Source organism: Cariama cristata, unplaced genomic scaffold (assembly GCF_000690535.1).
Source record: "Cariama cristata isolate BGI_N322 unplaced genomic scaffold, ASM69053v1 scaffold87, whole genome shotgun sequence".
In the NCBI taxonomy this organism is placed as follows: domain Eukaryota; kingdom Metazoa; phylum Chordata; class Aves; order Cariamiformes; family Cariamidae; genus Cariama; species Cariama cristata.
Window position 1 is genome coordinate 74005 of NW_009626841.1, and position 16043 is coordinate 90047.

Sequence of the window (16043 nt, forward strand, 5' to 3'; positions counted from 1 at the left end):
TAGCTTGTACCTAAAGTCCCTGACTTTAGCGAGGATACAAAAATCTGGCTATAAGCAAGTGGAGATTTGAAATAAAATTCCAACGTATGGCACGGAAAGCAGTATGTGCAGTGCCAGAGTAGTGAGAAAACTCTCTCACTAGCAATTCTGATTAGTTCTACAGCCTTTAAGCACAAGAGGGGAAATGCTCTATAACAATCAAAGCAGATCTCCATCGTTGTGAATTAACATTATTCTCAGCAATTGCATTCCCGCTGGTGTGATCCCTGGAGGTGGAGTGGATGTCCCATATGCAGTGAGTATTTCCAGTGCAGACTGGAGAAATTTGCCCATGGACTGTGCAACAAAGAGTGCACATTTGAATGAAAATAGAGCATTTTGTTATGATGTTTTGGAGACTATAAGCCTTAGAAATAAGGATAGAAATGGCAAAAGCAGAGCCAAGCAGATATTATAAAAAAATAATCTCACAAGGTTTGTGGAAGGCATTTTATTTCCGCCATGTATCAACTATCTCCACGTCTAAAGAAGAAAGAGATACTGTCACGGTACTCATTACAGAGAGACAGTTTTCATAGCATATTATAATTTCAGTATTGTCTTCACAAATATATCTCCTGTGCCCTGCTTTGTTGTAACACGCTGGAAGTTTCAATAAGAACAAAGAAATAGTTTCAATAAGGATTGTTTTATGGATTTGGTAACATACCAAACTTGTTTGGGTTTTTTTGAGAGCTCTTTTTTAATACATTGTGTATTGCAAAATGTAAAAGCAATCTGTTCCTTTTTACCATAGCTGTGCATTGTTATCCATTGGGTAGGTTAATATCTAATCCCATGAAAAGAATACACATTTTTTATTCGTGCTCCAGAACAATACACACTATCTTCAGGCTGTTTTTTTCTCTTACTATCCCAGCTTAACTGAAACTCAGGGAATTTTATTTATTCTGTTTAAGTCACTTTAAGCGCAAACTGATAGGCCTCTAAATGACTTAGGACTGGCCACTTCTGTCCTGGCATGTGGAGGGGGTCAGGTACGCAACTGGAAAAGTAAAGAGATGATCTGATGTCTTCCCAGTGGAGTTCTGCTTTCCCCTGTTTATTCCCAGCAGGGGGTATAAGGTATAAAGACCCTGTGGGGAAATTCAGTGAAGTGCGGACCAGAGCGGCAGTTATTCTCTATGATGTCAAAGCTGCATGCATCAACTGTATCAGTTCGATTTGCATTGCACAAATGAGCCAAGCCTGCATTTTATAGACCACTACTCGTTGACACACTAGATTGCCATTAGTCCTCAGGGGCTGTGCTTGTGTTTGCTTTCCAACATGTACCTAGGATCTTTCTGTTGTCCAAAGGGACAGCAGCTAGGGGCTGCTGACAGCAAAGAGACTGGTTTCCTTGCTATGGAAAGAAGCATACACGGGCTGTCCCATAGTCTGCGACACGCCAGACCCAGTATGGAATAAAGGTGCATTACACCTAAGCCTGGAAACTTGGTGACATCCCTGGTTCCTCTCAGTGTTATCCCTGAGAGCTGACAGCAAGTGAAAAACCAACCAACCCACCCAACTGGGTGGTGGTGATGGTCTTTTTTCCATGCTGGTAAATACCTAGCTTTGTTGCTGTTGCTGTTGTTAAGAATTGATGAATGTCAATTAAACATTTGTTGGGAAGGATTTATCAGGGCCAGGATAATATTTCTGGCAAATCCAGAGAGTCCTTTTCTGTCACTCTGGCTTGCCAGTAGCTGAGTGGTAGACTCATGGGTCTCTCGTGCCTCAGTGAGATCCTTAACCCAGGTTGGTCACCCCAGCCCTACCTCTAACACTACACCATAACCTACTGTCAACTTCTCTCTTGCTTTTTACTTCATGAAAAATTTGGCAGATCTCAGTTTTGGTCTGATGCAGAATGAAGAGACATTCAAAAAGTTGAAATATATGAGGAATTAATTCTTATATTCCAGGGACTTTGGACAGGGCCAGGCCACCAGCGCACACTGTCTACTTGATGGTAAGAGGCAGTAAAATGTAGAATCCAGGCAGCTCGTGATGGCCCTGCAATTTTCAAGATGTTCATGTTAGATTATAGCACAAAACAGTGGTAATCTTGTCAAACTAGCTGTAATTGCAAATTCTAATCTTTTCCCTATGTTTACAGCATAATCTCAGTTCTGCTTGAATCCACCTTCCTTTGTCATTAAAGGTTTTTAATTTATTTTAAAGGGAGTACAAAATAAATGCACACAAAGCTTTGGCAATACTGTACGTTGATCATAATCCATTCTCGAATTGCAGAATTTACAGACAACACTTCAAGGACGTCACTTAGCTGAGAACAAATATTTGCAATTACTTTTTTATTTTTTAAAAGAGGCAAGAAAGCAAAATGGAGAGAGGAAAAACCCAGAAACAACAAGATGAACTTGGACTGATTCATCCTGGATGATCATTATCTATTTCCCTTTCTTTTCTTGGGAATTCAGCCAAACGCTAACACTCACAGAGACTGACTGATTTAGCAAAACCAGCTAACATTTCACAGCAGCCCTCCTCCATTGTTTTGCTAGTGAAAAAGCCAGGCAGCTACAAATGACTGTGGGCTTCTTGTCACAGTTTCTTAAAAATACGAAGATGACTATCTTTCATTTTAAATGAAACGTAGTTCTTTCGTTTTAAATGGAGAAACAGGCTCAATAGCAAGGAAACTCTATACATTCTCCTCACCACAGGGCAGGTCTTTCAGCCTCCTTAACTGACACTCACTTTAGTTCTTAAGGATTTGCTGCACTTTCTCAAAGGAGTTAAAACCAGTAGGACCACAGGGCTCAGGCTGCTAGACCATGGTGAAGAACGTATTCAGACAGAGGAGGGACCTTGCAGTGTCTTCCTGAACATATAGCTGGTTGTTGCCCAAGCTAATCCTCAAATATGAACTTCCTTATGAATCTTTGAGAAAGAAAAGGAGAGTTTCTGCTGCCAGCTGTATGAGGGATTAGGGCCCATTCTGACCACCCAGTATATTGATAAAACCTGGGAAAGAGCAAAATGTGACCTTTTTTTATTAATCTTTGGATGATTTTTTGGTGTCACTGGTCACTGAAAGGCTCTTCATAGCCTTCTGTTCTAGCACTAAAAATAGATCATGCATCATTTCATGGGAACAGTATTTAATCAACTCATTAATATCATATTTAAACTTCTGTTTTATTTGCAGGAGCAGTAAAAATCGGCGTGTGCATAGGCTGTCCCCTGCAGAGGTGGAGTCCATGAGAGATGTCCTGGCACATAATCTATATCAAGTGCGACAAAGGGTGTGTAAGCAACCTGTTATCACACACTATTTGCAGACTGAAAGCTCTTGTTTGCGGTCCCCATATCATAGCCACGGCAGGTGGTAGCACCAGGGGCTGGTCACAGCCCTGGGGTCACGCTGGTGGGAGACGTGGACGTGGAGCCCACAGCCGCTCCGACCTGGGAGCTGCGTGGGGAAGGGAAGGAGCCCTAGCTCAGGGCTCATTCCTGGGTGGGAAAAAGGAAAGTATTTATTTTCCATTAGCTTTTCACCCTGACGGCAGTGTGAAAAGCCAGGAAAATCTGTTACTGAGCTGTAGAGGTCAGGCTTCCCTCGCTGCACAGCTACCTGTGACTCAGAAACTGCCTTCCCCAGGCTGCCAAACATCCTTAGGGGACTCTGAGGTCCCAGGTCCCCTCCCTGGGGTCAGGCACAGCCTGGGCGATGGAGGATGGATGGCTGGGTGGCCTGCCTGCCACTGCGGCACTGTGGGCCAGCGAGCTGGACCCAGGCTGGGCAGAGGGCTGCCCAGCACCCAGGGATGGATGCAGGGCTTCGTGGGAGGCAGCCGGCTGGCAGGTCACCAGCAGCAGCGAAACTCCCCCGTGGAAGTGGGTGGACCAGCGGCAGTAAACATTGCGTAGCCCAAAGTCAGCTGGGAGGCTGGTAAATCCTTGGTCTGTGTGGGAGCAACAGTTTACCCTTGCCACAGGAGGAGAAAGGGAAAAAAAAATAAAAAAATTCTACCTCCTCAGGACCTTCACTTTACACGTTTGTTTTTTTTTTCCCCTGATAAAATGGGGGTGATAATACCTCATCAGGGATTTGTTTTGCAGAAATTTGCACTGATTCTGATGCAGCCCAGTGTTTAATATCTACTTTATCCAATCTTGGTCCCAGAATATACAACTGAGTGCTCTCCTACAGCAATGAGTGGTAGAGCATATATTACAGTAACCCTGAAATTACGCAGATAAATGGGGCTAACTTGTGTAACACACATTTAGTAGAAAATGCTAGGCCCTGCTCATTTAAATGTGTCATTATTAATATGATATTCATTCCTAATACTGTTTGATTTGCCATGGCCAATTATCCTTATGATATTAATTTCTTATCTTACCAGCAACAATTTGCATATATGGCTGCCTCTTAGATTACTGAAATGAACTCTCTCTCTTCAAAATCAATTACAGTAATGACTATTTGCACCAGTCACTTCCTATGTGGTATTGAGAACTGTGTGCTTTTGGAAATGAAAGATCGGAAGTAAAATAATGCTACTTCTAATACTTCACTTTCCACTCTGAAGGCCTGGTAATGCCCTGGCTCACCAAATCAACTTTACAAGGACTGTTGCAAGTGAGACTGAGACCAGGTTCTGCTTTTTAAGAGTGTGTAATAAATTTCAGTGAATTTTTCTCTTTAAGGAAGATTTCCCTCATTTCACAAGATGTATGCAATAAATTAAAAAGCTTGTCCTAAAAGATGCTCAGTTTTAGGGTATTCTTAATGTGTAGCTTGTCCAAGTATGGAAAGGAAACTCAGTTGTGCATTTCATGCTGGAGGTGTACTCTACTTAACACAGTCTTTTGCCCTTGGGCATGTCTGCAACTTGCTCCTGGCTCAGTAATATTAGTACCAAGGCTCAGAGGTGGGTTAACCAGCTCTCTGTCTCTTGGGATCTGCCTCAGATCTGTAACTCCCAATTGTGCGATCAGAAGAGGGCTGACAAAAGGAGAACAAGCCCAGAGATGTTAACAGCCTTGTGTAGGTGGTTGTATCTTTACGGTACACTTCAAGCAGGCATGAGTCTATAAAAAATGGCATCAAAATATAACCCTTGAGGTCTGAGACTTACAGCTCTGTCCACGCATCCTCCCATCTTGCTCTGCAGCAGCAAGGTTAGTGCGAGGCTGCATTTTCCTATGTGATATCCAAAGAGCTGTGGTGAGTCGGTGGCCAAGCCGTGGCAGATGTCCCCTTGGCCTTGTGATCAACCAGACTGCACAAGGTTATTAAAATTGCAAGTGCAAAGAGAATCAACTGGGTGCATTTTTCTGTTTCAGGCACCAACATACAGCCGACACAGCCTGCCTACCAACACAAATGAGAAACAAGCCCAAGAAATCCTCATCCGTCGGCAGCACAGCCTGAGGCAGAGTTGCAGGAAGGGAAACAGCTTACCTTGGGGTAGACAGGTACGTGTTTTGTAAACTACTATTCATATGAAATATGCCTCTGCTTCTCTGTAAATAAGGAAAGAGACGCTCATTTTTATATGCTTCTTGCAATAATTAAAATGGATACTTTCCCCAATGTCCTCATGTGGCACCTAGGGAGAAAGAGCTTCACTCAGCATGTGGACAGCAACATTTGTATGTCCTACCTCTACACATTGGTCAGAAATGAGCTACCATGGGTGTAAGTAGTAAAATAATATAACTTGCATAGTATTCTTGCAGCTGTGTGAATTTGTGGATTCGCAAAAGGCCTGGTGCAAAGCCCTTGACACCTTCCACTGACAGTTTGGGCCTTCGATCAGTAAGAGTAAGATTTGTCTGACCAAATGTAGGCATTGGATAGCATAGACATTTACAGCTGAGGTAATCATAGTTAAGGATGAGAAATAAGTTCTTGCTGGGTATATTAACTTTATTTAAAGTTGCCACTTCAAATAGGAGAGGTGACTCTTACAAAAACCTATTTCTCTCCACTGACTGCAAAAAAACCCTAGGGCTATTGTATCCAACAGAGACATTTTCACTGGAGCTGACATTGAGTTCAACCATCCAAGCCAAGCAGTGATCTTACTGATGCCTCTCTAAATTTGGCTGTAAAGGTGCAGAGGCACAGCAGAAAGGGTATATAAGCATCCCTCTTTACCATCCCACCAAATAAGTGTAAATTGTGCAGGCAATGATGGGCACTGAACACACTTCTATCTCCATACACAGGCTAGCACCACGGGTGTACGCTACCTCTCTTTGCCTCAGGGCCCCAGCCAGCCCACTAGACGAAAAACCAGGCGTGTTACTTTTACAGGTAATGGAAGTGCTTTTACTCTGTATCTTACTCCAGCAGCGAAAGAAACTTGGCCAGTTACGCAGTGGATTTAACAGTACTAAATGAATACTCCCATGGGAGTCCCTGGCCTCTTTAAATGAGCTACACCCTTCTCTCCTATCTCTTTTATCTATGTTGTTTATATGGTCATTACTGTGGTAGTTTCTGTCTCGTTCCAGCACCGCCTAGTTTTCCCTTTTTCCCTCTTGCACAAATGTTCCTGTGATCCCTGCAGTTTGGCCTGGCCATGAAGTCATCCGTGTAAGGCCAAGAAAGCAAATTACCTGTTCCCTACAGCCCCACAGACACAATTGCACTCAAAATCATTCAGAGTTGCTGAACCCATAGCCCAGTCTAGGTGAGGGTGCTGCAGATCCGTGCCCTCAGGTCCCGTGGGAAGCGAGGCTGAGCAGAAATTCCCAACAGACACCCCCCACACCATAATTCAGTGTATACGTACACATGGCTGGACACACAGAGCAGCGCAGACAGGGCACAGTGCTCATTGAAACACAAACAGCACCGATGGGCTCATCCTGGTCCCCTCCCTGGCTGATCAGGACAATAGACTGTTAGTGGAACGTTATATATACATACATGCTACCTGAATCCCCCAGTAGCTGGCCTTAGATACACACTATACCCAGTAGCTGGCCCTGGACCTTCCATCTGCCCTTTTGGTGGCCCTTGGGCATGTGAGCCCCTGGGGACACAGCCCCATGGCAGCTGCTGGTACTCAGACCTGCGCACACACACGCGCGCGCACACACAAACACACACACACACATACGCACAAACACTCTTCCACTCCACCCCATGCACTTTAGAACCCTCCAGTAGCTGGCCTTGGGCACCCAGTCTTCTCCATAGCAGGCTTCTGGATCCCCTGGTCTCCCTTTGCCTTACACACAGGGACACACATGTGCCAGTAGGTCTCTCTGGTACTTGCTCCAGATTATGGCCTTACTGGTAGCCAACCACAGGCCCCATGGCCTCTTCAGTCACTGGTCTGGACCTCCTGCCCCCTCCTGCAGTCAACTCACAGACCTGCTCTCCCCAGTCTCTGTCCCAGACTCACAGTTGCTCCAATGCTCGGTTCCCAAACCTCTATCTTACTTGATGGCTACTCTGACTTGGTGATTGCTAGAGATTTTGCACTGACATAGGCACCCAGACAATACGCATACACCCCAGTCCCTCCAGTTCCTGGCACTCACGCCTACACACACATGCACACAGTGTAGGGAACCCAGGAAAGCAGAAGTGGAGTTTAATGACAAAACAGGACAGATGACACTGATGAGGCACAGGGCATAGCCAGACGCATGTACTGACCAGCCCCTCTTTACATGTGAGCCACCCTTTTTATCCCTTTTCTCCTCTATTTTCCTGCACTTCTTGCTCCTCAAACTACCCTGATCCCTTCCTTTCCCTGCCTTTGGTTCCTCCCCTAAACATCCCATCATAAGTCCTGTATGATCCCCAAATGCTCTCCCCAGACATCCCAATAACGAGCCCTGTACCCCCCCCCTCACTCTATGGGGTGCCCCACAGAGACCCTCTCGGTTGGCTCATCATGGTGGGTCTTACCCTGCTCATGGCGCTGATCACCATTACGGATCAGGGCAGGGGCTCAGGCTCGTTCCTCTGACTGGGGTACTGGGGGCTCCCCCCTGGCCCTTTTGCCTTGGGGCTCCTCCGTGTTTGTGGAGATGAGCCTCTAATCATATAACCTAACAAAAAATCTGTCCCCAAGCAGCTGGTCTCTTCTCCCCTTTTCCCAGCTTGCTCTCTGTGAACACTTCTGTAGTAATACTGGTATTACTGCATAAAGTTATCAGCTAGTCTCAGGTTATTGTTTGTACACAATAAAAGGCAGACCCATCCCCACTTACACTCTAAGTAAGCAGACAGAGGTTAGGGATGGAGCAACACTGAATTGCCCACAGAAACGTGGCAGGACAGTGTCAGGGAAAACATGGAATTTAGGACACTTGAACATTCATTATTGTCTTCATCTGTAATCTCACTGACTCCTTTCTGAGTTTATTTATGTGGACCTGAAATGCATATGGGCTCCTTAAAAAAATTCCTTTTCATTTCTGGCAAAATTATCTATAGTGATTGAACCCATAGTCTTAATCTCTGTCTTTGTATCGAAAACTTGGACAACGAAATTTGTTTCCTGCAGGTGCAAAATTATTTTCTTTAGTCCCTTTCTGTTTTACTCTGAAAGAGATGAAAGCAAAAGCGATCTCTGTAGGCAAACCATGCCCCTGGGGCTGGGCGCTCACACATGACGGCAGCAGAACAGAAACCCATAGGACCTATTCAGAGGGGAAAATCAAAGGTACTCAAGGGGATTTTTTTTTTTTCTTTCATACAGCTCATTCTTTTCTGTTCTGTTTGTCAGAATGTCATGGTGGGGATATGTGTCTTTCTAAAGGACTCAAACTTCTACAGAGGAGCCTCAGACTTAAAGGCATTTCAGACACTTTCAAAGGACCAAGTCCTGCTATAGCAGACAGGCACATTACTCCAGTAGGGAGAGGAATAATTCCTGAAGTGGTGAATGCAGGTACATTTTTACTAATAGCTAGGCCTGAATTTGGATCTTGCCTTGTGATCTATCCAAATAATTAGGTTTCTTGGTCCAGCTTCTGACCCTATCTTAGGTCCATTGCATAGCATTCACACCACTTTAAATGTCTGCAGCTGGAGGAAGCCACCCTAAACCCCCTCATAAACTGTGTTAGGATGAGAGGAATTGCACTTGGGAACTGAGAAGAGAAATATTCAGTATGTAGGAAATTAGAATGACAGCCTCATATATGCACGTATGCATTGACAGAGCATAAATGCCACCTCTTCTGTCTATGCCTGGAAGCCCTCCTGGAACAAGCATCCTCCAGCAAGCTTGGCTTAGCTCTTATACATAGCATGTGCAGAAAGTTTAGTAACTAAGAGATCAGAAATGACCACAAATAGATCCTTAAACCACCTATCAGCTCTTTATGCCATTCATGCAAATGAGTTATTTCTTTGACAGTATATATCATTCATACTTTGTAGCAGTGATGCTCCCAAAGGGCCAAGTAGAAGCCCTTCAAATCTGAGAAAACCTATCCTATTTTATTGCGTATGGTGTGGTATGCCCACATGGTCTACAAGAAGCAGGTTCTGCTCTTAAAGAAATGTGTGTCCCTGTTTGGTAGAGGTAAGTGCTGGTGCACACATTCTTACTTTGTGCCAACTGTGAAGTAAACATTAGCTTAAAATAATTTAATAGTTATTAAGCTGCAATAACTCGATAAATTTTGACTGTGTGACTATACCCAATACATGTCTGCTTTAACCGCAGTGGGATATAGTCTAATTTTATTATTCATAGACCTTTGTGTTTGTCTCCCAAAACCTCCTACCTTGTTATGAGCTGTTTCTTAAATTAACTGATTTGCTAGAGCATAGTCAGACTACAAAGTGGCTTTAAGAAAAGTGAAAAAGTATATTCTATAAACTCAACAGAATGAGAAAGCTGGTTATTGGCCTATTGCAGGCAAATTTTTATTGTGTACTTGTGGCAAAGAAAGCTGGTAGGAGCAGGTCTGACACACCCAATGTAATCAAAGCACCCTAGAGTCAAACCCCTGGTTTCAGGTGAAACTGTTTTCTTCCCAGTTGTTAATCATACGTGACCAATAAACTTCATTTTCGATGGCACTAGAGTCTTCTTCATCACTTTTTTGTCTTCTGCTGTGGGTTTCACAATGCTTTTGAACCATGGTTCTAGGTGTACTTGTGAAATTCATAGACAATTGAAAGCTAAGTAAAGGAGCACTCTTGCCCTGTGAAGGCATTGAGCAGCTCTGCGAGGCACTAAAATATAACTGCATGTGCTTATTCGCTGGGGTTTCAAGGTAGAGGCAAGATCAATAAAATCTTTTAAACATCAGCTTTGGGATGAAAATAAAAATTTAGGGTTATTTTTAGTTCTTAACTGTTCTCTTATTCTGTAGTAATTATTTAAAATGCTTTGGTTCCAGAGTTTGAAACCATAAAACTGTATTGTATTGAATACCCTTTAACTGTCCTTGCCAATACCATGGTGTTTCCTTTTTCTCTTCTTCAGAATAGAAATTATTTGTCTATTTTCCTTCAGATCATCACAGAGGTGGCTCTGATGCTGAGTTCCCAGTAATGTTCAGACCCCAGCCCCGACTACGGCCACACGAAGCAAAGCACCGCCAGGAAGAACTGATTCCAATGGCACACTTGGATAGACGAGCGGGCCCATCCAATCTGTCCGGTCAAAGAGGAAATTCAATCAGCCAGCATCGTTTCACCAGAGCAGACAATCTAGCTCTAATGCCAAAGTCTCGATTCACTGTGGGAGAAGTAGAGAGGTATGAGTCAGAAGAAGAGACAGAAACAATGGCACCAGCCAGGCCATTAGTCATATGAGGAGCAGAGAAGAGCAATGTTTGCATCTCTAGGGCCCTTTGTGCACTGCTCCAGGGAAAATAACAAAGCTCTTATATGAACCAAACCACAATTTTCCTTTTGGGACCAGCGCACTTGTTCTCATATCACTTTCAAGCGCTGTATCAAGGTACTTAGTGGTTCAGAGAAGACTCAAATTATTATATGTTTATATCAAGCTGCTTTCTTTCCAACAAAGCACTGCAGGAAAGAGGGAAACATGATCTTTGTAGAGGTTTGGACATGGATTTAAATGACAGTAGTTGGGCACATGCAGGGCTATGGGTGGAAGCTGATAGTGCCTTCCTCTGTTCTCTACTATGGCCTGCATCCAGAAAAAAGAAATGCGGAAGGAAGGACATGCTTGGCACATGAGTGCCCAGATTGGTAACTTCAACTTACCTAGAGCTTTTGACCTCAGAGTAGCTGAGATATTCCAGGAAAGAGTTAAAAAACAGAAAGGCATTTTTAGGGCACCTAAGTGTCACTGAAGATGCCTAAACAAGTACTTAAGTCAAAAGGATTTTTAGTGGACATTTTCAGCATTTGGGAAATTCTTGACATCTCAGGTTTTGTCTCTGCAAAAGTGTGTAAAGTCAGTTGCTATGATGGTCCATAACTCCTGCTCCTTCAACCAGTTTCAATACGTAGGCACTTATCACCCGCCTACAGTTGTTTTAGGTTAATAAAGGAGGCATCCTTGTAGGTACAAATCCAGAGGACTCTTCAGGCAGGGGTGCTGTAAGCATGTCTTTTATTTGCAAGTATGGGACGGCAAGAATGTACACAATATTCTTGTGGTTCAGCAAGTGGGAGGCTTCATTGTAGAGCATTTAAACTCCATTCCCCACTCCTGCCTTGCCAGAGGGTGCCCAAATTGGTGGACCACTCTTGACACTGAAGCTGGACCAGCACTGCAGATAGGAATCTAGAAACTGGGATAAAAGGTAAAGGGAGCCTGACTTTGTAGCCTGCTGGCTAGCAGGAAAGAGAGGCCGTGTGTTTCGCTCCCAGCTTTTTCCAGGGTGTCTACCTATACGATGTACAGAGAAGCATTTGCTAAAAAAAAAAAAAAAAAAGCAGAAATAATCAGGGGGACTTACACTGGAGCCCATGACCTCCCAACCTTCCTACTGAGCTCCCATTAACTGGGTCTGTGCGCCCATCCTCCATTCTCGACGGCGGGTCTCCCTGGTGGTAGGAGAATCAAGAAGCTATGGTCTTGAGTCGTTTTGGATAAAGTCTAAAATCCCAGACATCTAGTTCCTCTGATGGAGCTCTTCTCTGCAAAATGGAAGGAGCATTGCCACTGTCCTCTGTGTCTTGAAACTGTAGGTGAGCTGATTTTACCTAAAGGGATGATTTGAGTCCAAAAGTCCATAAATCCGCTTTTACAGCTGCACTAAAATCTACAGCTGAGAGATGCACCAAGTTCAGTCATGTTTTCTTCAAGTTTCCCTTCCCCTCCTCTACTCAGAGCTTGCTTAACTGCCCAACTCAAGGTCTGTAAATGCTACTGTAAGAGTCAGAGTGGTAAGAATTAGAGACAGCAATGCCACCTTTGTGTTCCTTTTCTTTATATTACTGCTCAGCACTTGTATGTCCTGGTCCAGGAAAAATGTTTAAGTCTAAGTTATGACTTCACATTTCTTATGATGGATTTCTGATTCAGGACAGGTAGCATCTAAACTAACAAATTTGAAAAGGGTCACCAGAGGAAAAAAATAAAAGCCCTTTTTGCTCTTTTCTCATGTTTGCAGCTTTTACGTTTAGCAGGTCATAATGAATCATCTGTACTGAAATCGTACAAAGCTTTACGAAACTTAATTGCTGTATGCGTTTCCTCATTGTGCCGGAGAAATTATACAACTTCCTTTTATGAAAGCAGTGGCACGTTATTAAAAGAAGGTAGGATTTGGCTTTTGTACTGACACTGAGTGAGCCGTGAAATACAGTTCTGTACCTGAAAATCAACAAATAAACCCAGCTCCACCACAAGAGGAAGTGCTCCATGTAGTTTTTAAACAAAAGCCTTGTGCCAGATCTCAATCCTATAGCAAGTTATATTGACATATCATAAATCTTGATGAAAACATTATTTTAAGAAAAAGTTATCAGACAAAATCAGGTCTTAAATTGCACTGCGAGCCACCCGGTTGCCACATGAAATCTAATTGAAGGCAAAATCTGTGCCTGTGTGACATGGTCCTTAGGCCACAGAGCTGACATAGGAGTAGGGTGACAGAGGTGTGCGACCTGCCTCTGCATCGCAGAGTCGGGAGCGGGTGGGATCTCCAAAACCGGCTGGTGATGTGAACTGCAGGCAATGCCTGGGGACAGCGATGAGGAGAAAGTGGAAATCTGAGAGGAGGGTGAAGAAGGGATCGTGTCTCGTCTTCAAAGGGAGGCTCAGGAGAGAGATTAAACAGAGGAATTACCATGAGCTGCAAATTCAGCATCTCCTCTTTAAGAAGATTTAATCAATGGATTGTCTGGGGGAACTGGACAGATACAAACTATGTGAGTTGAGGAGGGTTAATGGATGTTTGGAGTGGCATGGAAAGAGACTAGACATACATCATGAAAAAGAGGAATCCATGCAATTTGGTCAGGGTATGTTTGAAAGGCATGCTTAAAATTGACTCCCAATTTCTTTATTAAATATTCTAAAAGTCATGGAGCATTTGTATAATTACCCATTGTAAGCAGGGAGCGAAGCATTCAATTTCTGATGACCATTTATATTACAACTAGAGAAAAATAATTAAGTCTTTCTAAAATACAAAGAAAACTAGTGCATAGCTGGAGTCAAATCTCCTTCTTTTGCTTCATTTTTAATCTTTCCTCTGACGAAATCAGTGAGCCAGACCTTCAGAGACTGTAAAGCCATAGAGCATCTAGAAGTTAATAGAGCTCTCCCAGCTTTTGCATTCTGGCCCCCAAACTTGTAAAGTCTAGTCTATTTTTAGTTTTCTTTCCTAGCAATTAGAAAATAGGACTGGAAGAAAATTTCCTTCTGTGCCATTAGTTGCTGTTAATGGTTTTGCTGGCCATTAGCCAAGAAGCAATGCTGCAGATGCCTATATAAAATATGTTCTAATGTATAAAGTCGCATTGTTTTTTTGTTTTCGTGGGTATTTCATACTTGTGGAGTTCTCCTTAAAGAAGCACATTGCTTATGTTTGAAATAGCGGTAACTACAGCAATATTTTATTACAAGTAACTTACTCTGTGTCTATAAGCTCTCAGGCCTGGTCCATAAAGAAAACTGAAGTGGTTTAGGGCATGAATTTAAATCCACTGTGTGTGGGCATTCTTAAACCTTTAACCTGAGTCACATCCAAGAAGTTGTGCTGATAGGTTACAAAGGTAAGTTAATTCAAGATGTGCTTTGTTTTAGGCTGGTACAGTGCTATTTACTCAGGAATTTAAATTGTACTTGGATTTAAGGTGAACTGGCACAGGAAACTCATGCCCAGAAGGTGAAGAATTATTATTCAAAATCCAGAGAGGAAATAGGAACTCAGAGAGTTAAGACTGTTTCCTTGGGGCAGGAGGATAGTGCAGAACAGGTGAGTTTCAGGAAGGAATAATAATGAATAGCCTGTACCTTCAACAGGAGAGAAAATAGGAGATACACCTTGTCGTGGTTTAACCCCAGCCAGCAGCTCAGCCCCCCCCAGCTGCTTGCTCACTCCCCCCACAATGGGATGGGAGAGAGAACTGGAAGGGTAAAAGTGTGAAAACTCATGGGTTGAGATAAAGACACTTTAACAGGGAAAGCAAAAGCTGTGCACACAAGCAAAGCAAAACAAGGAATCCATTCCCCATGTCCCACGGGCAGGCTGGTGTTCAGCCATCTCTGGGAAAGCAGGGCTCCATCACGCCTAACGGTGACTTGGGCAGGCAAATGCCATCACTCGAAACGTCCCCCCTTCCTTCTTCTTCCCCCAGCTCTATATGCCGAGGATGACGCCATATGGTATGGGATATCCCTTGGGTCATTGGGGTCAGCTGTCCCGGCTGTGTCCCCTCCCAACTCCTTGTGCCCCCCCAGCCTCCTCGCTGGTGGGGCGGGGTGAGAGGCAGCAAAAGCCTTGGGGCTGGGTAAGCCCTGCTCAGCAGTAATGAGAACATCCCTGAATTACCAACACTGTTTTCAGCACAAATCCAAAACACAGCCCCATACCAACTACTATGAAGAAAATTAACTCTACCCCAGCCAAACCCAGCACACACCTGAAGAGAACTTGCTAACCAATGAGAAAAATAAGACAATAATAACAGTCATAATGAGAAAATATTTTAACAGTAAAAGCAACAATGGTCAAACAGAATATTGCAGAAAAAGGGAGGCAGTTATCAAGGTCAATAGTACATTGTGAGCACCTGGCAGTACTTTCATATTTATTGCATGGTGTGATTAACTGTTAGATCCTGTTGTTCTTGCTGCAGCTGTTACTCTTCAACTAATATGCCAGGCAAGTAGGAACGTGTAGTAAAAGGAGAATCTTTTCCTCAGAGAGCTTGCCATCAAGGACATGGCAGCAAGGGGAGGGCCGGCAATCAGGACACGGTAGCAGCTAGCGCAGGGAGGGCCCAAGCTGTGACCTCCAGCAATACCAGTTAACAGAGCGCGCTGAAAGAGGGCATTGCTGTGGTTCCTCTTCCAGGGGGAATGGTGCCCACTGGGAATGTCTGCAACTGCGTAGTCAGGGCTGCCACTGCCGTCCGTACTGCACCCGGGGAAACAACACGCTGACTATGTGAGAACACCAGCGAGCAGGGTGAGGAAGGATGCGATGAAGGCCCTAAAAGCAGTTCGTGTGTCACACTGCGGGAGGACATAGAATCATCACAGAATCATAGAATGGTGTGGCTGGAAGGGACCTTAAAGCTCACCCAGTTCCAACCCCCCTGCCATGGGCAGGGACACCTTCCACCAGACCAGGTTGCTCCAAGCCCCATCCAACCTGGCCTTGAACACTTCCAGGGATGGGGCATCCACAACTTCTCTGGGCAACCTGTGCCACTGCCTCACCACCCTCATGGTGAAGAATTTCTTCCTTCTATCTAGTCTAAATCTACCCTCTTCGAGTTTAAAGTCATTGCCCTGTGTCCTATCACTCCCTGCCCTTGTACAAAGTCCCTCCCCATCTTTCCTGTAGGCCCCTTTAGGTACTGGAAGGCTGCTCTAAGG

The 16043-nt window shown here is 44.1% G+C and overlaps 1 protein-coding gene across 1 annotated transcript in view; it reads left to right on the forward strand.

Moving 5' to 3' along the window:
• SLC9A4 (solute carrier family 9, subfamily A (NHE4, cation proton antiporter 4), member 4) overlaps positions 1-10825 on the forward strand; it is a 34539-nt gene extending 23714 nt beyond the window's left edge. Inside the window, exons 8-11 of the mRNA XM_009704170.1 lie at positions 3221-3317; positions 5368-5499; positions 6256-6343; positions 10524-10825. Of these exons, the coding sequence (XP_009702472.1) occupies positions 3221-3317; positions 5368-5499; positions 6256-6343; positions 10524-10825 (619 nt within the window). The remainder of the gene's footprint in view (positions 1-3220; positions 3318-5367; positions 5500-6255; positions 6344-10523) is intronic.
• The last annotated feature ends 5218 nt before the right edge of the window (positions 10826-16043 follow it).